General features: G+C 49.4%; 1 protein-coding gene across 4 annotated transcripts in view; it reads left to right on the top strand.

Annotated features, from left to right (window-relative positions):
- RABGGTA (Rab geranylgeranyltransferase subunit alpha) overlaps positions 1–21802 on the top strand; it is a 228651-nt gene that overhangs the window by 40264 nt on the left and 166585 nt on the right. For 3 of the 4 annotated variants that reach the window (XM_075569032.1, XM_075569033.1, XM_075569035.1), the window contains 3 exons: positions 8369–8482; positions 9382–9469; positions 18370–18600. In XM_075569032.1, coding sequence (XP_075425147.1) covers positions 8369–8482; positions 9382–9469; positions 18370–18518 — 351 coding nt within the window. In that variant the 3' untranslated portion in view covers positions 18519–18600. Of the gene's footprint in view, positions 1–8368; positions 8483–9381; positions 9470–18369; positions 18601–21802 lie in introns of those variants that run through there. The other variant, XM_075569034.1, reaches the window with a different exon arrangement.

Raw genomic sequence — 21802 nt, forward strand, 5'->3', positions numbered from 1 at the left:
TACACAGGAAGCTGCACGAACAGGATCAGTAGGTAAGGGACGGGTTACACAGGAAGCTGCATGGACAGGATCACTAGGTAAGGGACGGGTTACACAGGAAGCTGCATGTACAGGATCACTAGGTAAGGGACGGGTTACACAGGAAGCTGCATGGACAGGATCAGTAGGTAAGGGACGGGTTACACAGGAAGCTGCATGGACAGGATCACTAGGTAAGGGACGGGTTACACAGGAAGCTGCATCGACAGGATCAGTAGGTAAGTGACGGGTTACACAGGAAGCAGCATGGACGGGATCACTAGGTAAGGGACGGGTTACACAGGAAGCTGCATGGACAGGATCACTAGGTAAGGGACGGGTTACACAGGAAGCTGCATGGACAGGATCAGTAGGTAAGGGACGGGTTACACAGGAAGCTGCATGGACAGGATCACTAGGTAAGGGACGGGTTACACAGGAAGCTGCATGGACAGGATCACTAGGTAAGGCACGGGTTACACAGGAAGCAGCATGGACAGGATCAGTAGGTAAGGGACGGGTTACACAGGAAGCTGCATGGACAGGATCAGTAGGTAAGGGACGGGTTACACAAGAATCTGCATGGACAGGATCAGTAGGTAAGGGACGTGTCACACAGGAAGCTGCATAGACAGGATCAGTAGGTAAGGGACGGGTTACACAGGAAGCTGCATGGACAGGATCACTAGATAAGGGACGGGTTACTCAGGAAGCTGCATGGACAGGATCAATAGGTAAGTGACGAGTTACACAGGAAGCAGCATGGACAGGATCACTAGGTAAGGACGGGTTACACAAGAAGCTGCATGGACAGGATCACTAGGTAAGGGACGGGTTACACAGGAAGCTGCATGGACAGGATCACTAGGTAAGGGACGGGTTACACAGGAAGCTGCATGGACAGGATCACTAGGTAAGGGACGGGTTACACAGGAAGCTGCATGGACAGGATCACTAGGTAAGGGACGGGTTACACAGGAAGCTGCATGGACAGGATCACTAGGTAAGGGACGGGTTACACAGGAAGCGGCATGGACAGGATCAGTAGGTAAGTGACGGGTTACACAGGAAGCAGCATGGACAGGATCACTAGGTAAGGGACGGGTTACACAGGAAGCTGCATGGACAGGATCAGTAGGTAAGGGACGGGTTACACAGGAAGCTGCATGGACAGGATCAGTAGGTAAGGGACGGGGTTACACAGGAAGCTTCATGGACAGGATCAGTAGGTAAGGGACGGGTTACACAGGCAGCTGCATGGACAGGATCACTAGGTAAGGGACGGGTTACACAGGAAGCTGCATGGACAGGATCACTAGGTAAGGGACGGGTTACACAGGAAGCTGCATGGACAGGATCAGTAGGTAAGGGACGGGTTACACAGGAAGCTGCATGGACAGGATCAGTAGGTAAGGCACGGGTTACACAGGAAGCAGCATGGACAGGATCAGTAGGTAAGGGACGGGTTACACAGGAAGCTGCATGGACAGGATCAGTAGGTAAGGGACGGGTTACACAAGAATCTGCATGGACAGGATCAGTAGGTAAGGGACGGGTTACTCAGGAAGCTGCATGGACAGGATCAATAGGTAAGTGACGAGTTACACAGGAAGCAGCATGGACAGGATCACTAGGTAAGGGACGGGTTACACAAGAAGCAGCATGGACAGGATCACTAGGTAAGGGACGGGTTACACAGGAAGCTGCATGGACAGGATCAGTAGGTAAGGGACGGGTTACACAGGAAGCTGCATGGACAGGATCACTAGGTAAGGGACGGGTTACACAGGAAGCTGCATGGACAGGATCACTAGGTAAGGGACGGGTTACACAGGAAGCTGCATGGACAGGATCACTAGGTAAGGGACGGGTTACACAGGAAGCTGCATGGACAGGATCACTAGGTAAGGGACGGGTTACACAGGAAGCTGCATGGACAGGATCACTAGGTAAGGGACGGGTTACACAGGAAGCTGCATGGACAGGATCAGTAGTTAAGGGACGGGTTACACAGGAAGCTGCATGGACAGGATCACTAGGTAAGGGACGGGTTACACAGGAAGCTGCATGGACAGGATCACTAGGTTAGGGACGGGTTACACAGGAAGCTGCACGAACAGGATCAGTAGGTAAGGGACGGGTTACACAGGAAGCTGCATGGACAGGATCACTAGGTAAGGGACGGGTTACACAGGAAGCTGCATGTACAGGATCACTAGGTAAGGGACGGGTTACACAGGAAGCAGCATGGACAGGATTAGTAGGTAAGGGACGGGTTACACAGGAAGCAGCATGGACAGGAGCAGTAGGTAAGGGACGTGGTTACACAGGAAGCTGCATGGACAGGATCACTAGGTAAGGGACGGGTTACACAGGAAGCTGCATGGACAGAATCAGTAGGTAAGGGACGGGTTACACAGGAAGCTGCATGGACAGGATCACTAGGTAAGGGACGGGTTACAAAGGAAGCTGCATGGACAAGATCACTAGGTAAGGGACGGGTTACACAGGAAGCTGCATGGACCGGATCAGTAGGTTAGGGACAGGTTACACAGGAAGCTGCATGGACAGGATCAGTAGGTAAGGGACGGGGTTACACAGGAAGCTGTATGGACAGGATCACTAGGTAAGGGACGGGTTACACAGGAAGCTGCATGGACAGGATTACTAGGTAAGGGACGGGTTACACAGGAAGCTGCATGGACAGGATCAGTAGGTAAGGGACGGGTTACACAGGAAGCTGCATGGACAGGATCAGTAGGTAAGGGATGGGGTTACACAGGAAGCTGCATGGACAGGATCAGTAGATAAGGGAGAGGTTACACAGGAAGCTGCATGGACAGGATTACTAGGTAAGGGACGGGTTACACAGGATGCAGCCTGGACAGGATCAGTAGGTAAGGGACGGGTTACACAGGAAGCTGCATGGACAGGATCGCTAGGTAAGGGACGGGTTACACAGGAAGCTGCATGGACAGGATCACTAGGTAAGGGACGGGTTACACAGGAAGCTGTATGGACAGGATCACTAGGTAAGGGACGGGTTACACAGGAAGCTGCATGGACAGGATTACTAGGTAAGGGACGGGTTACACAGGAAGCAGCATGGACAGGATCACTAGGTAAGGGACGGGTTACACAGGAAGCTGCATGGACAGGATCACTAGGTAAGGGACGGGTTACACAGGAAGCTGCATGGACAGGATCACTAGGTAAAGGACGGGTTACACAGGAAGCTGCATGGACAGGATCAGTAGGTAAGGGACGGGTTACACAGGAAGCTGCATGGACAGGATCAGTAGGTAAGGGACGGGGTTACACAGGAAGCTGCATGGACAGGATCACTAGGTAAGGGACGGGTTACACACGAAGCGGCATGGACAGGATCAGTAGGTAAGGGACGGGTTACAAAGGAAGCTGCATGGACAGGATCAGTAGGTAAGTGACGGGTTACACAGGAAGCAGCATGGACAGGATCACTAGGTAAGGGACGGGTTACACAGGAAGCAGCATGGACAGGATCACTAGGTAAGTGACGGGTTACACAGGAAGCAGCATGGACAGGATCACTAGGTAAGGGACGGGTTACACAGGAACGGGCATGGACAGGATCACTAGGTAAGGGACGGGTTACACAGGAAGCAGCATGGACAGGATCAGTAGGTAAGGGACGGGTTACACAGGAAGCTGCATGAACAGGATCAGTAGGTAAGGGACAGGGTTACACAGGAAGCAGCATGGACAGGATCACTAGGTAAGGGACGGGTTAAACAGGAAGCTGCATGGACAGGATCAGTAGGTAAGGGACGGGTTACACAGGAAGCTGCATGGACAGGATCAGTAGGTAAGGGACGGGTTACACAAGAAGCTGCATGGACAGGATCAGTAGGTAAGGGACGTGTTACACAGGAAGCTGCATGGACAGGATCAGTAGGTAAGGGACGGGTTACACAGGAAGCTGCATGGACAGGATCAGTAGATAAGGGACGGGTTACACAGGAAGCAGCATGGACGGGATCACTAGGTAAGGGACGGGTTACACAGGAAGCTGCATGGACAGGATCACTAGGTAAGGGACGGGTTACACAGGAAGCTGCATGGACAGGATCAGTAGGTAAGGGACGGGTTACACAGGAAGCTGCATGGACAGGATCACTAGGTAAGGGACGGGTTACACAGGAAGCTGCATGGACAGGATCAATAGGTAAGTGACGAGTTACACAGGAAGCAGCATGGACAGGATCACTAGGTAAGGGACGGGTTACACAAGAAGCAGCATGGACAGGATCACTAGGTAAGGGACGGGTTACACAGGAAGCTGCATGGACAGGATCAGTAGGTAAGGGACGGGTTACACAGGAAGCTGCATGGACAGGATCACTAGGTAAGGGACGGGTTACACAGGAAGCTGCATGGACAGGATCACTAGGTAAGGGACGGGTTACACAGGAAGCTGCATGGACAGGATCACTAGGTAAGGGACGGGTTACACAGGAAGCTGCATGGACAGGATCACTAGGTAAGGGACGGGTTACACAGGAAGCTGCATGGACAGGATCACTAGGTAAGGGACGGGTTACACAGGAAGCTGCATGGACAGGATCAGTAGTTAAGGGACGGGTTACACAGGAAGCTGCATGGACAGGATCACTAGGTAAGGGACGGGTTACACAGGAAGCTGCATGGACAGGATCACTAGGTTAGGGACGGGTTACACAGGAAGCTGCACGAACAGGATCAGTAGGTAAGGGACGGGTTACACAGGAAGCTGCATGGACAGGATCACTAGGTAAGGGACGGGTTACACAGGAAGCTGCATGTACAGGATCACTAGGTAAGGGACGGGTTACACAGGAAGCTGCATGGACAGGATCAGTAGGTAAGGGACGGGTTACACAGGAAGCTGCATGGACAGGATCACTAGGTAAGGGACGGGTTACACAGGAAGCTGCATCGACAGGATCAGTAGGTAAGTGACGGGTTACACAGGAAGCAGCATGGACGGGATCACTAGGTAAGGGACGGGTTACACAGGAAGCTGCATGGACAGGATCACTAGGTAAGGGACGGGTTACACAGGAAGCTGCATGGACAGGATCAGTAGGTAAGGGACGGGTTACACAGGAAGCTGCATGGACAGGATCACTAGGTAAGGGACGGGTTACACAGGAAGCTGCATGGACAGGATCACTAGGTAAGGCACGGGTTACACAGGAAGCAGCATGGACAGGATCAGTAGGTAAGGGACGGGTTACACAGGAAGCTGCATGGACAGGATCACTCGGTAAGGGACGGGTTACACAAGAATCTGCATGGACAGGATCAGTAGGTAAGGGACGTGTCACACAGGAAGCTGCATAGACAGGATCAGTAGGTAAGGGACGGGTTACACAGGAAGCTGCATGGACAGGATCACTAGATAAGGGACGGGTTACTCAGGAAGCTGCATGGACAGGATCAATAGGTAAGTGACGAGTTACACAGGAAGCAGCATGGACAGGATCACTAGGTAAGGACGGGTTACACAAGAAGCTGCATGGACAGGATCACTAGGTAAGGGACGGGTTACACAGGAAGCTGCATGGACAGGATCACTAGGTAAGGGACGGGTTACACAGGAAGCTGCATGGACAGGATCACTAGGTAAGGGACGGGTTACACAGGAAGCGGCATGGACAGGATCAGTAGGTAAGTGACGGGTTACACAGGAAGCAGCATGGACAGGATCACTAGGTAAGGGACGGGTTACACAGGAAGCTGCATGGACAGGATCAGTAGGTAAGGGACGGGTTACACAGGAAGCTGCATGGACAGGATCAGTAGGTAAGGGACGGGGTTACACAGGAAGCTGCATGGACAGGATCAGTAGGTAAGGGACGGGTTACACAGGCAGCTGCATGGACAGGATCACTAGGTAAGGGACGGGTTACACAGGAAGCTGCATGGACAGGATCACTAGGTAAGGGACGGGTTACACAGGAAGCTGCATGGACAGGATCAGTAGGTAAGGGACGGGTTGCACAGGAAGCTGCATGGACAGGATCAGTAGGTAAGGGACGGGTTACACAGGAAGCTGCATGGACAGGATCACTAGGTAAGGCACGGGTTACACAGGAAGCAGCATGGACAGGATCAGTAGGTAAGGGACGGGTTACACAGGAAGCTGCATGGACAGGATCAGTAGGTAAGGGACGGGTTACACAAGAATCTGCATGGACAGGATCAGTAGGTAAGGGACGGGTTACTCAGGAAGCTGCATGGACAGGATCAATAGGTAAGTGACGAGTTACACAGGAAGCAGCATGGACAGGATCACTAGGTAAGGGACGGGTTACACAAGAAGCAGCATGGACAGGATCACTAGGTAAGGGACGGGTTACACAGGAAGCTGCATGGACAGGATCAGTAGGTAAGGGACGGGTTACACAGGAAGCTGCATGGACAGGATCACTAGGTAAGGGACGGGTTACACAGGAAGCTGCATGGACAGGATCACTAGGTAAGGGACGGGTTACACAGGAAGCTGCATGGACAGGATCACTAGGTAAGGGACGGGTTACACAGGAAGCTGCATGGACAGGATCACTAGGTAAGGGACGGGTTACACAGGAAGCTGCATGGACAGGATCACTAGGTAAGGGACGGGTTACACAGGAAGCTGCATGGACAGGATCAGTAGTTAAGGGACGGGTTACACAGGAAGCTGCATGGACAGGATCACTAGGTAAGGGACGGGTTACACAGGAAGCTGCATGGACAGGATCACTAGGTTAGGGACGGGTTACACAGGAAGCTGCACGAACAGGATCAGTAGGTAAGGGACGGGTTACACAGGAAGCTGCATGGACAGGATCACTAGGTAAGGGACGGGTTACACAGGAAGCTGCATGTACAGGATCACTAGGTAAGGGACGGGTTACACAGGAAGCAGCATGGACAGGATTAGTAGGTAAGGGACGGGTTACACAGGAAGCAGCATGGACAGGAGCAGTAGGTAAGGGACGTGGTTACACAGGAAGCTGCATGGACAGGATCACTAGGTAAGGGACGGGTTACACAGGAAGCTGCATGGACAGAATCAGTAGGTAAGGGACGGGTTACACAGGAAGCTGCATGGACAGGATCACTAGGTAAGGGACGGGTTACAAAGGAAGCTGCATGGACAAGATCACTAGGTAAGGGACGGGTTACACAGGAAGCTGCATGGACCGGATCAGTAGGTTAGGGACAGGTTACACAGGAAGCTGCATGGACAGGATCAGTAGGTAAGGGACGGGGTTACACAGGAAGCTGTATGGACAGGATCACTAGGTAAGGGACGGGTTACACAGGAAGCTGCATGGACAGGATCACTAGGTAAGGGACGGGTTACACAGGAAGCTGCATGGACAGGATCACTAGGTAAAGGACGGGTTACACAGGAAGCTGCATGGACAGGATCAGTAGGTAAGGGACGGGTTACACAGGAAGCTGCATGGACAGGATCAGTAGGTAAGGGACGGGGTTACACAGGAAGCTGCATGGACAGGATCACTAGGTAAGGGACGGGTTACACACGAAGCGGCATGGACAGGATCAGTAGGTAAGGGACGGGTTACAAAGGAAGCTGCATGGACAGGATCAGTAGGTAAGTGACGGGTTACACAGGAAGCAGCATGGACAGGATCACTAGGTAAGGGACGGGTTACACAGGAAGCAGCATGGACAGGATCACTAGGTAAGTGACGGGTTACACAGGAAGCAGCATGGACAGGATCACTAGGTAAGGGACGGGTTACACAGGAACGGGCATGGACAGGATCACTAGGTTAGGGACGGGTTACACAGGAAGCAGCATGGACAGGATCAGTAGGTAAGGGACGGGTTACACAGGAAGCTGCATGAACAGGATCAGTAGGTAAGGGACAGGGTTACACAGGAAGCTGCATGGACAGGATCACTAGTTAAGGGACGGGTTACACAGGAAGCTGTATGGACAGGATCAGTAGGTAAGGGACGGGTTACACAGGAAGCTGCATGGACAGGATCACTAGGTAAGGCACGGGTTACACAGGAAGCGGCATGGACAGGATCAGTAGGTAAGGGACGGGTTACACAGGAAGCAGCATGGACAGGATCAGTAGGTAAGGGACGGGTTACACAGGAAGCTGCATGGACAGGATCAGTAGGTAAGGGACGGATTACACAGGAAGCTGCATGGACAGTATCACTAGGTAAGGGACGGGTTACTCAGGAAGCTGTGTGGACAGGATCACTAGGTAAGGGACGGGTTACACAGGAAGCTGCATGGACAGGATCACTAGGTAAGGGATGGGTAGGTATGTAATACATACTGTTCTCCTATTATCAGGGGCTGACAAGATTATACCACCTGGAACATCTGCTATTGGTTACTCATATGAATCTCTCAAACAATCGGCTTCATGATCTTCCTTGTGACTTGTCCATGATGCGATGCCTTGAGGTAACATCTAGTCCACATCATGTTATCATAAGATACAGCAGCCAGGCAATGCATTCTGCACCAGGTCTCGTATCTGTATGATGGTGGGAGGAGGGAGAGAGGTCTCTGGGCTGAGTGAGGGAGGGGGGGAGGCGAGTCTTGGGTGAAGGAGTCTCTGGGCTGAGTTAGATGGGGGAAGTTCCTGGGCTGAATGGAGAGGGGGGGGTTCCTGGGCTGAATGGAGAGGGGGGGGCCTGGGCTGAATGGAGATGGGGGAGGTTCCTGGGCTGAATGGAGAGGGGGGAGGTTCCTGGGCTGAATTGAGAGGGGGGAGGTTCCTGGGCTGAATGGAGATGGGGGAGGTTCCTGGGCTGAATGGAGAGGGGGAGGTTCCTGGGCTGAGTGAGGAGGGGGGAGGTTCCTGGGCTGAGGGTGGAGGTTCCTGGGCTGAGGGGGGAGGTTCCTGGGCTGAGGGAGGAGGTTCCTGGGCTGAGGGGGGAGGTTCCTGGGCTATGGGGGGAGGTTCCTGGGCTGAGTGAGGAGGGGAGAGGTCTCTCGGCTGAGTGAGGAGGGGGAGGTCTCTGGGCTGAGTGAGGAGGGGGAGGTCTCTGGGCTGAGTGAAGAGGGGGGAGGTCTCTGGGCTGAGTGAGATGGGGGACGTCTCTGGGCTGAGTGTAAGGGGGGTGTCAGTCACTGGACTGAGTGTAAGGGGGGTGTCAGTCACTGGGCTGAGTGTAAGGGGGGTGTCAGTCACTGGACTGAGTGTAAGGGGGGTGTCAGTCACTGGGCTGAGTGTAAGGGGGTGTCAGTCACTGGACTGAGTGTATAGGGGTGAGGCAGTCCCTGGGCTGAGTGTAGGGGGGTCTCACTCTGCGCTGAGTGCACGGTGTCAGTCTCTGAGTGTAGGTGTCTGTTTTCAGTTGCTTGAAGTTGATGACAATGAAGTTTTGCGTCTGGAAGGAATGTGGAATTTACCGCGACTTAAGGAGCTGTCTCTGCAGCGTAACCGTATCCTTTTCTTTTTGTGCGTCCAAACGTCTGTGTCTAAGGGGTATGGCTGGGATAAAACGGTGCCCACTGCTAGGCCAGAGATGTCCTCCTCTTACTATTCCCATTATTCCTGGTAGTAGTACTCTTCTGACTACTCCCTCAGAGCCTAGTATATCAGGACAGGGAGCAGCAGGTGAGTTCTTGAAGTACCTTAAAGAGATAAAGTATATAGGTGGAGAAGTACAGAGGAAAAGAGTGTGAGCAGTGTATCCAGTAGAGGGCAGTAGAGCCCTGGAGTGTGAAAGTCTTGTTCCCAGCGCCTCCATTACCTTGAGGTTTTCAGCACTAAGACCGGGAAAGTTCTTCCCACAGCAACGTCACCTTCCTCCATGTGAAGGAGCAGGGTTTGGCTTATTTCTGAGCCGTTTCCTTAGTAAACACTTGAAAAGGGTGAATTTAAGTAAGAATGGTCTTAATGAGGCTACGTGGTCCAGGTGTGAATCAGACTACACTATAAGAGATACACAGATACCAAACAAGCTCTGAGTGTTAGGCCCTGCTACGGTCATGCCTTGAAAATGGCAGCAGGCTTAAGACGCTTTGGCCAAAGGGTTAAAGTAAATGACCCTTTTTTCAAGAGAATATATAGGTATTGCGCTGTATATTTTTGTCACATTGGAAGTAGCTTTGGGCTTCTTTGTCTGTTTTTTCTTGTATATACTATAAGAGATAACATCATTTGTGTATGGGTGCTCGAGTGCTAAAAGCTATTATATTGAGAAAACTGAAATAGTGGTCCCCCACGTGGGTGAAATAAACAGGTCTTACCCTCTTCTTTGTAAGTTGTAACCAGGGAGGTACAGTATAGAAATGAAAAATCTGGCAATACCTTCAATCCACAACAACACCACATTTCCTCTCACAATACTTACATAGTAGATGAGGTTGAAAAAAGACATGCGTCCATCAAGTACAACCTATGCTAAATTTACACGACAGATACTTTATTATCCTATATACCTATTTACTGTACAGTATATTGATCCAGAGGAAGGCAAACAAAAAACCGCAGTGAAATATTCTCTAATGCTATCTCATAAGGGGGGAAATTAATTCCTTCCTGTCTCCAAATATTGGCAATCAGATTAATCCCTGGATTATCACCCTTCCCATGTTTACTTATTTGGTATATCCCTGTATACTTTTCCTTTCTAAAAAATGTCCAACCTTTTTTTGAATATATTTATTGTATGTGCCATCACAGTCTCCATGGGTAATGAATCCCACATTGTAACTGCCTTTACTGTAAAGAACCCTTTCCTTTGTTGCTGGTGAAATCCCCTTTCCTCCACAGGGATGACCGCGAGTTAATTTCGTGGCTCTTCTCTGCACTCTCTTGTTCCATAATGTTTTTTCTAAGGAGTGGTGCCCAAAATTGTACTCCATTTTCAAGGTGTGGTCTTACTAATGCTTTGTAAAGGGGCATACTTATGTTTACTTCCCTTCCATCCATAAGATCTTGTTTGCCCTTTTTAATTACATTTTGCCTAATTGTAAATTAGGAGCATCCTTTGCTCAGGTTTTTCCTCCACGCCCCCTCTGATAATATAAGCCACAGCGTGAGCAGCGGCTGGTAATAAGATCCGGGAATGCAATAAAGAGGCGAGGCAGCGCACAGCCAAACCAAGCCAGGGTCAGTGTGAATACAACCATCTTTATATTGATCCATGGATAAATAGGAGGTGCACAACCCTCCAACGCGTTTCTCACGGGCTGGTATCACTCCGTGATGATAAAGCGTTGGAGGGTTTTTGTGGTTACACTGACCCTGGCTCCGTTTGGCAGTGCGCTAGTCTTTGGGCTGAGTTAGTGAGGGGGGAGGCTGTCTCTGGGATGAGGAATTAGGGAGTCTCTGGGGTGAGCGAGTGAGGGGCGGGTCAATCTCTAGGGTGAGCGGCGGTCAGTCTCTGGGGTGAGCGAGTGAGGGGGGGAGTCAGTCTCAGGGCTGAGTGCATGAGGGAGTCTCTGGGGTGAGCGAGTGAGGGGGGGAGTCAGTCTCAGGGCTGAGTGCATGAGGGAGTCTCTGGGGTGAGCGAGTGAGGGGGGGTCAATCTCTAGGGTGAGCGACTGAGGGTCGGTCAGTCTCAGGGCTGAGTGCATGAGGGAGTATCTGGACTGAGAGAGGGAGTGAGACTGGACTGAGTGAGGGAGGGAGTATCTGTACTGAGTGAGGGAGGGAGTATCTGGACTGAGGGAGGGAGGGAGTATCTGGACTGAGTGAGGGTGGGAGGATCTGGACTGAGTGATGGAGGGACTACCTGGACTGAGTTAGGGAGTATCTGGGCTGAGTGAGGGAGGGAGTCTCTGGGCTGAGTGAGGGAGGGAGTCTCTGGGCTGAGTGAGGGAGGGAGTCTCTGGGCTGAGTGAGGGAGGGAGTCTCTGGGCTGAGTGAGGGAGGGAGTCTCTGGGCTGAGTGAGGGAGGGAGTCTGGTCTGAGTGAGGGAGGGAGTCTCTGGGCTGAGTGAGGGAGGGAGTCTCTAGGCTAGGGAGGGAGGGAGTCTCTGGGCTGAGGGAAGGAGTCTCTGGATTGAGTGCTCGAGGGTGTCTCTGGGCTGAGTTCGCGAGGGTGTCTCTGGGCTGAGTTCGCGAGGGTGTCTCTGGGCTGAGTTCGCGAGGGGGTCTCTGGGCTGAGTTCGCGAGGGTGTCTCTGGGCTGAGTTCGCGAGGGTGTCTCTGGGCTGAGTTCGCGAGGGTGTCTCTGGGCTGAGTGCGCGAGGGTGTCTCAGGGCTGAGTGCGCGAGGGTGTCTCTGGGCTGAGTGCGCGAGGGAGTCTATTTATTTTATTTATTTATAAAAATTTGTTACCAGGAAGTAATACATTGAGAGTTGCCTCTCGTTTTCAAGTATGTCCTGGGCACAGAGTTAATAATAATAACATGTTCTTGTATAGCGCTGCTAGTTTTACATAGCGCTTTACAGAGACATTTTTTGCAGGCGCAGGTCCCTGCCTCGTGGAGCTTACAATCTATATATTTTTGGGTGCCTGTGGCACAGGGAGATAAAGTGACTGGCCCAAGGTCACAAGGAGTTGACACCGGGAATGGCACCAGGTTCCCCTGCTCCAAAGTCCGTGCCAGTCAGTGTCGTTACTCACTGAGCTACTCCTCCCTAGAGCAGGGATGAGCAAACTTATGAACATTAAATCTATGTTCACTCTAGCCCAGGGGTGAGCAAACTTTTTATGCCGAGCTCCCCTTTTCATCCATGAAATTTCTCGGGCCCCCCCTGCCTGATGTAATCAAAATCACAGGAAAAAAAAAAAACCTTTATTAAACGGTATACAATGTAAATACAAATATGTCTAAATACTTACGTATTTCAACAGCTCACACTTGCAAAATTAGGCTGCGTCCACGCTGCCGCTGAGAGCGGTGACATCACCAACTCTCCAAGCATGAGCGCAAGGGTGTCCTGCATAATTGTGCGTGTGTTGCGCACAACTTCTTCAGCTGCCTGTCCGCGCACAGTCTTTTCAGCTGCCCGCCCACGTACAGCTTTTTTGCCCTCCCGCGCACAGCATCTGCCGGCCTGTGCACACCAGGTTGCGCCCCCCAATTTTCGCACTGCTGCATTCAATCACAACACACACACAATCACCACACAGACACAGCACACACTCAATCACAACACCCACACACAGGCACAGCACATATACTCAATCACAACACACACAGACAGAACACATATATACACAGGGCCGCAAAAAGCTTTCCTAGGCCTGGGGGCCAGCGTTTCCACCATGAAGCCTCTCATATAGGTGGACACGTTCCTCAGACATATGGAAATCAGTATGTTTAATGTCCTTGCACCCTATGTCCAAACACAATACTGAATTGCTCATAACCCCCTGATTGGGTCTTGGACCAAGAGACAGGAGTCTGGATAACTGATCTGAAGATGTTGTCTATCTCCATCATTATATTGTATACATTATACTGCAGAAGATTAGTCTCAGAGCAGTTTGTCTGGAATATATTCCCCTTTAACCCATTATATAATCCTTTGTTTTAAAGATAGTCTATACTTTCTATCACTTTCCATCTATACAGCAAACAGGCTGCTCCTTTCCTCACCCAGTAACCATAGGTTCTAAACCAGATCTCTTCTGCTGGGATTGTGGTCGTTCGGCATCTTGTTGTTTATTATTAGGCATAAATGCTGGGGTTTGGAGAGAGCTCAAGATTGCCTCCGTACCTGTGTGGTTCTTCTTTGGTGGGCTCATTGGAGCGGCCTCCCATGGGGGTCCCAATGCGCCTTCATCTCCCGGATAATCACATCCGATCTGAGGAGCACCGGGACCTGTATGGGAGGCAGCATGGAGACTGCTCTGATGGTCACTCCTGCAGCCACCAATCGCCTTTCCCCTGACCAGACCTAAACTACCTGAGTGATAGGGGTACTCACAGAGGTTACTTTATTTATTATAAGGGTTTCATTTGAGTAGAGGGTCTCTCCTCCCCTCTTAAGACCAATGATGTCTGATCGTCTCTGCCCCTCATGTGGCTTGGAGAATCTGAGTTGCAAGGGAAGGAAATGAAGGAGAGGGGGGGGGGTTTCCTGTGATATAGTTGGGTATCCCCCTCCCTCCCACTCGTAATCTGATGGGCAGGGGGATGCGATTTCTCAGTTTCATGCTGTAACGCTCGGCCTGCCCACAAGCCAGAAGAGACCCCCGGACTGAGGTGGAAAGGAGTAATACCACACACCTAACAGTAAACGGGAGCATGGCCAGAGTGTGGAAGTAGCGTAGATGGTCCGGGTAGCAACAATAGAAAATGTACCGTACTTGCCAACTCCAGCGGAGGAAGGTAAAGTCCGTAAGCCAATGGTCGTGGGATGGAGAGAGCAGCGTAATAGAATGTCCGTAAGCCTGGGTCGTGGAGTGGAGAGAGCAGCGTAGTAGATTGTCTGTCTGTAAGCCGTGTCCAGGGGATATAGAAGTCTGCAAGGTAGAAAGTCCAAAGCCAAATCCAAGGGGTTCCAGAGAGCAGCGAAAACGAAAGCCAAAGGTCAAAATCCAGGGAGGTCAGCAAAATATCCAGGGACAGGAACAGGAACTGAAAGAGAGATGGGGCCAGGCAATAGCAGACAGTACCAAGGTACAGAAGCTATGCAGAGCAGGGAGGAAATGGTGAGGGGAGACTAAATAGGGTGCTGGGACTAAATAGGGCTGGGACCTATCAGAGCGAAGGGAGGAACGGAGGAGCGGCCCGGGGAAGGATCTGATAGGGAAGAAGGGCCTGGGGGTGGACCTGCAGGGGCAGGGAAGCGCGTGACACGCGCGCCGCGTCAGAGGAGGCTGGGGGCATACCTGACGGATCAGGGGCAGGGAACCGCGTGATGCGCGCGCCGCGTCTGAGGAGGCATGGTCAGGCGCCTCGCGCCAGAAAATGGAGGCCTGGGTCCGCGCGCGCCCAGGAAGTGCGGGGGCAGCCGTGGAGGGGGCCGCAAGGAGTGAGGGACAACGCCGGGAAGCCTGGGCGGCACGGAGCAAAGGTAAGGAGGCGCTGGAAGCGGGTATACCCGCAGCGCGGATCCTTACACATGCCCTGTTATTTCATTGTTTTTTCTGTAGATGCTTTTTACATTTGCATATTTGTGGTAGCACAAACCCCAGGGATAAAACCCGTGGCACATACCCCTGCTTCCCCAGTGCAGAAAATGAGGGAGGGACCATTTTCCCTCCTTGTGAACATCATGAGGAAGGTATTATAGGGTAACTTCCTAAATCAATAGGGAGTTTTTTCCCCTCTGCATTTTTAGGGTTACTTTAGTAAACCCACATTTCTAATTGACAAGCAGTGATTCTATTTCTCATTGCCCCTAGCATGCTATGTATGCTATGTATATATGCTATGTATATATGCTATCTATGATGGGAAAGGAGTAATTATGTTCTCACTCTTTGTGATGATCATCAAGTTTGTCGTCTAATGAAAAGTCTCCCCACGTTATCTACTAGTGTGTGCTGGTTTTGTGGGCACACAAACATTTAAAACATATTTTACAGACACTGTTATATTCCAACGCATATATGGATTCCGGTAATTGAAAGAGATCGATCATGGTTACTTCTATATTTTTGGGGGGGCGTAAGAATTGTTCATGAGTGCTCTTGTGAAAATCCACTCATCCCAAACATATGTTGCAAGATTGGGAAACAATGGATTTCAACACGTCTCTTACACAAGAAACTCGCACACATTTTAATCTCCACAAATATGGGATCGGTCTTGATGAATTTCAGTGGAATCTGTTGCAACACACGTCTTACAGGCGCACAATGGCAATAGCGACACACTGCAGTTTGCAGGCATCGAACACGTGGCAATTGGAACAAGCGTCTTTTACAGAGGGAGTGCCGCTGGATATTCCAGTTGCAGCCCCTCAGCCCCCAGGGACTAAATAAGGGGTTCATTTACCCCTCTTACCTCTAACCTAGGCAAATTCTATTATATATGTTATTTCACATTTATCTACCTTATACCACCATACTTCACATTCGGGCTTTTATTCACCTTACATATTAAGGGAATGTAAAAGGGATCCAGGTATATTGTTTAAATATCACAATGATCTGTATTGACCAATAGGAAGAGTTGAACCCGCTCTACCTAGTATGACCTCAGGTCATATATACAGACAGGTGCATTAGGGCAAATGACTGAACAATAATAGAAAGAAGCAACACCGACTGGAGCATAGGCACTACCATCCGGATAAGTCTCTATATGATGCACTCAGTGTCTATAGAGGGAAGTCTTCATAGCACATTACTAATGTCAATAACATTTAGATGCACAAAGATCGGAAGCTTAATTCCCTATCAAAATATAAAATCTGTTGAGTGATCTATGCAATGGGGCTTGGTTCAAAAGATTGAAAACATGGTCAAAATAATCATTAAGACATCCAAATTTGAAGGTCCAACGTCTTTTGAAAAGATGTGTATGGTGGGCACATACCGGAAGGGTCTGATCTCAGAGATTTACGCGGGGCTAGCACGGTCCAGGAGTCCCGTCAACCACAATTATATGTTGAAATGGGCTGAAGACCTCAATCTTGATATAGACAGAGATGAATGGGAGGATATTTGGGAAGCAGCAGCCAAAACTTCTATTTGCACTACTACTAAGGAAAATATATATAAGATTCTATTTCAATGGTACTTAATCCCGAGTAGGCTGAGCCGGATCTTCCCTGGCCTGTCTGACCTCTGTTGGAGGGGGTGCGGCCAGAGAGGAGATCTGGTGCATATATGGTGGACATGCCCAAAGATCCAGACTTTCTGGAATATGATATGCTCATTGGTTGAGGAGACGGTAGGAGTTGAGGTCCGGATGGACCCGCTGATATGCCTACTCGCGAAACCCATCGAAGATATCTCTGTCCCTCTTAAAAAACTGGCCTCGTTCATCCTGACTGCGGCTCGCTGTTCAATAGCAGCTAATTGGAAAAAGATTAAACCCCCTTCTAAGCAAATGGTCCTTCGCAAGGTAAGCGAGGTCAAGCTTATGGAATACCTATCGGCGCTCCTGAAACAGAATATAGTACAATATGAGAAAGTTTGGGCACAGTGGCCTTATAATTAAAGAGATTAAAAATGAGATATAGATGCTTCACTTGGACTCTGCATTAGACCACTAACCCCTCTAAGGGGGAGTTCATGTCTACTCAGGGTCTTTTGACAAGGTGGAGGGGAGGACAACTACACCCCTTCCCTTAGCTCTCCCCGTTCCTATCCCCTCTCTCCCCCCTTCTTCTGTTCTTCTCTCTTCTCCCCCTCTCTCTCTCTGCCTATCCTTTACAGTACTAATATAAGGGGTTTGATCTAAGATCCTCCTAAAACTGTTAATTCTCCCGGACGGGATCTACATAGTAGAATCTAAATGCATAGGAGGTTACAAAATACTAGGGGCAGATCGCCTCTTCTTGATCAATCAACCTTGAGATGCTTCGGGTTGTTCACTTTTAAATGTATATGTTAATTAAGTTTACTGTCTATAAACAACCATGTGATGTGAATGTACCCCTGTCAGAAAACAATAAAAATGTTTGAAATAAAAAAAATAGGAAAGGAGATCCCTGTCCCGGGGAGCTTACAATCTAAGGCCGCACCTATAGTGACAGCGACGCAACAAAATGCAAAACAAATGCGTTGACGCCATCGCGTGCGCTGTTAGTAAGCGTGGCGGCTTGGTCGCGATCGCTGGAATTCATTTCAATTTGATTTTTCCAGCGACCGCATCGTGACGTTAGCGTCGCCGTCGCCGGCACTATAAGCGCGACCTAAGTAGTATGTTAGGAGACTCACAGAGACAGCAGGTGAGATGGCAGTGCTGGGCCACAATGGTTGGAGGAGTGAATGTGGGTGTGGACCAGTAGCCATGAGTCTTGGCTATTGAAATGCTTCATGTAGGATGTTTTAAAGTTTGATTTAAATTCAAATTTGTTTTAACCTGCTGGATTATGCAATTAGCAAAGTATCTGAGTAATGACAGGTGTGTCAGACTTGGTCGTATACTATTAAACGTGGCGTTGGTGAATGCTGAAACCAGTTCGCACGCTTACACGTCTTCTACATTTATTACACTAGAACAGGTGCTTTATTGCCGCGGCGTTCCTTCTGTTCGCTCTTCACAAATGTTTTCGATCATGTTGCGTTAATCTCCTCACTAACCTTTGTAGCCTCATATATTCTACATTATTAAGGATGTGTGAGCCATTCATTTCCTTCTCAAGTTAGGGGGGACCAACTCACGTTGTTGTACATGCACATCTCTCCCCCCTTTATTTGTGGGAATTAAACTTCTTTTGGGGTTTGCGTGTCAGCTGATTTTCCTTAGCTGAATGTCCTAGGAATACGGAACGTGTCCGACCTCCGACCCCTGGCCAGTTGCCCTCATCTCTCTGTGCTGCACTTACAAGGAAACCCACTGTGTGAGGGACCGGACACTCGAGCTCAGCTGGAATCTCTGCTCCCCCATGTGGATAATATCCACTTGTGACCTCTTTCATGAGTGATTACATGACTACTGCTGATCACATGACCTCAATCATGTCACATCTCAATAAACCCTGTGAACTGCATCTGTGTCCTTACACTGGGGGAGGGGGAGGGGGAGGTTCTGAAACTAGAGGAAGGACCCTTGAAGCTAAGAAATAAATATAGTGGGTAAGTACAAGGCCCCAAGACTGGACCTGATTGAGCCCATCACTAAAAGGAGATTCATTGGCAGGGGGGGGCTGTGAGAGAGTTGTCCTGTATATGTGAGGTATGTACCACTGTCCTGACAAAACTGCATAAAGGTCAGATAGACGGTGCTGGCAAAAGTCACCTCCAGCTCCATTGCTGACCCAGCTATGACCCCTTGATCTGATTCTCCCACTAACTATGACTTTGCCACTGACTGTGTGACCTCAATCATAGTCACTATCCACTCAACCTTGGCTGTTCCACTGACTTTATTGGCAGTAATAACCATTAGTGATTTCCTTGAATGCTGTATCGTTAATACGCCCTTCTGCAGGTTATTTATATATACTTTAATCCGACTCTATTGACCCTTCTGTCTCCTCGTCCTAATGTAAAAGTATGCCAGGCATCTATATTCATATATATAGGTGTTCTGTCATTCTTTCTCTTAGTCCCTTGTCCTCTCACATCCCTCTCCAGCTTACATCACCCATGTGTCACACTGTTTTACTGGCATTTTTTCAGAAGGTTCTGAGGCATGGGTTTGGGCCGCTGAATGTTATTGGGAGTTGCTGAGACTCTGGACATAGGACATAATTACCCGGTAATGATGCGTTATCTGACAAGGAAGAGGGCGGTGTCTCCTTTTCTATTACCACTCATACACTTGTTCCACCTGTTTATAACTGGGTTGGAACACACCCAGATCTCCCTTCTCCCTGATGAATCGGCGTTTATTCACAGGTGTATAGATGCAGATACAGACACACACAAGGAAATAGATACAGAAGATGATCGAATACCCACATGCACCCAATGACAGTAACCACTTTATACACATAAAAAATAAAAGAATGTGCTCATAACCTTTATAATGTCCTGTAACAGGGACGTATCACTGTTTGAGAGAAATGGCCTCTAAATCCAGCAGGGCGCTGGTTAATTGCAGACAGGCAATTAACTAGACTCCACCTAACCACATTTGAGCTCTAAGAAAAGCATCCTGTTGGAAACAGGAGAGAGATTTACTTAGCTCACAATGGAGCTGACATAAGGAAAAGGAGGGCTGTGTTCTGAGAGCAAGACACAAGGGGACCAGACCTCTATGCCTGGACCCTCAAGAAGACACCACTGACCTGAAGGGTCACCTGCGTAAAGGTACCGCCGAGACTGGGATGATAGTGGGTAAGGGGCTTTCCCCCCCCCCCAGCCTTGCAGAGAGGGACTGGGGAAGTACACTAGCCCTTACACAGGGATAGGTATTTGTTTTATGTATATTTTTGGTTGCTGTATTGTTTAAAGGAACAGGCAATAAAGCCTTATATTAATTTCTCCTTAAAAACGGTCTCCATTGCATACCTCTGCACACATCTCTTACATGTCATATGGGACACAGACATAAGAGACCTATAACGCATCAAGCTTGTCTGCTTAGCTGGTTATACAGTATGGGGAGGCAGACACTACAACTGAGAACAATAACATGATACGGTATAGTTAATGTAGTTCAGCACCTGTGTAACCCCTAGTCAAACATCAAGTGCCCAACTTTAGCCTTCCATTCTAACATACTATAATACATACTAACATACTATACAACAGCACATACTAACATGCTATACTACAGTACAGTACAGTACATACTAAAATACTATACTACAGCAGATACTAGTATACTATACTACAGTACATACGAATATACTATACTACAGCACATACTAACATACTATACTACAGCACATACTAACATACTATACTACATAGTACAAACGTATCGCTTGATCGGAGGAAGAGAGAGAACTCAAATGTTTTTCCTACAATATAAATTATTAATCCAAATAAAAAAGTTATCACCTAATACTGAAGTACTGTACTCATTTACTCTGCACTATCGCAGCTGGACTAACATGGCTATTTCTATTGAATGCATACTAACATTCTGTAATTCCCCAGCCCGTTCGGAGCCTGCTGGAGGATCTGTGCTCACCCAGACTCATGCATTGTATGATGTTAATGTGGGGTTACATAGCTGAACCCTCATTCATCAAAGCAACTTGTTCTGGAGCCACAGAAGCTGACAGGTGTTTGGGAGGAAGGAGCAGGATTATGTAGGTCAAACGTGCCCGGCAAAAATGATTACAGATGACATTGAGTGATGCACATAAGGAAGACCTCAGATGTAATTAGCTGAGTGTCTCCTATATGTCAAATTAGGTCTGATAGGATAACCTGCTGAACTCGAAATGACTAATATGTAGGAAGGGGGGGGGGGCTGGCAGGGATCCAAAGTCTTAACCAAAATGAAGCAGAGGGAAGGAAAATCCTTAATAATAATAATGTTTCTACCAATGGGACTCAAAGCACGTCACAGTTACAGCATAGCGTGTGGTACGCAGCACATAAGAATGTTACAGGCACAGTCCCTGCCCTGTAGAGTTTACAATCTATGTTTTTGGTGCCTAGGACACAGGGAGATAAGGTGACTTACCCAAGGTCACATGGAGCCGACACCGGGAATTGAAGCAGCTTCTCCTGGTTCAAACCCGGTCATTGTTTACAGAGTCTTTTACTCACTGAGCCGCTCCTTCTCCCTGCACACAGCACATTTACACCCCGCACACTTACACCCTGCACATACACCCAACACACTTACACCCCGAATGTGGGAATTAACCTGTCAATCAAAATGACACTTTCATTCAAATGTGCTGACCTGGATACTAAGATCTGTAGCTTTATAATAGTCTAAGTATGGTAACTGTTGGTTAATCACTTAGAAGGTAAATGAGCAGCTGGTGTTAACTAAGGCTGAGATTATACTCTCTGCCCGTGTGAATGTGAATTCTCCTCAGCCTCGATGTTCAGGCGATGGGGAGGGAGGGACATGGCGGGGCACCGCTGTGACGTCATGCAGCTGGTTCGCCCTCATTGGCAGAACCGCCACCATAACATGGCCATCGCTCGGCTGCCGCGACAAAAGGCAAAAAACTTGTCTTTTGAAAACTCGGTTCGGCCATCGCGCTCCATTGTATGCGCGCGCGTGAGTACTAGGGGCAGCCTCATAGGGAGTCTGCAATTTGTTTTTGCCATGCGCAC

This window comes from Ascaphus truei, chromosome 13 (genome assembly GCF_040206685.1).
Source record: "Ascaphus truei isolate aAscTru1 chromosome 13, aAscTru1.hap1, whole genome shotgun sequence".
Taxonomy (NCBI): Eukaryota; Metazoa; Chordata; class Amphibia; order Anura; family Ascaphidae; genus Ascaphus; species Ascaphus truei.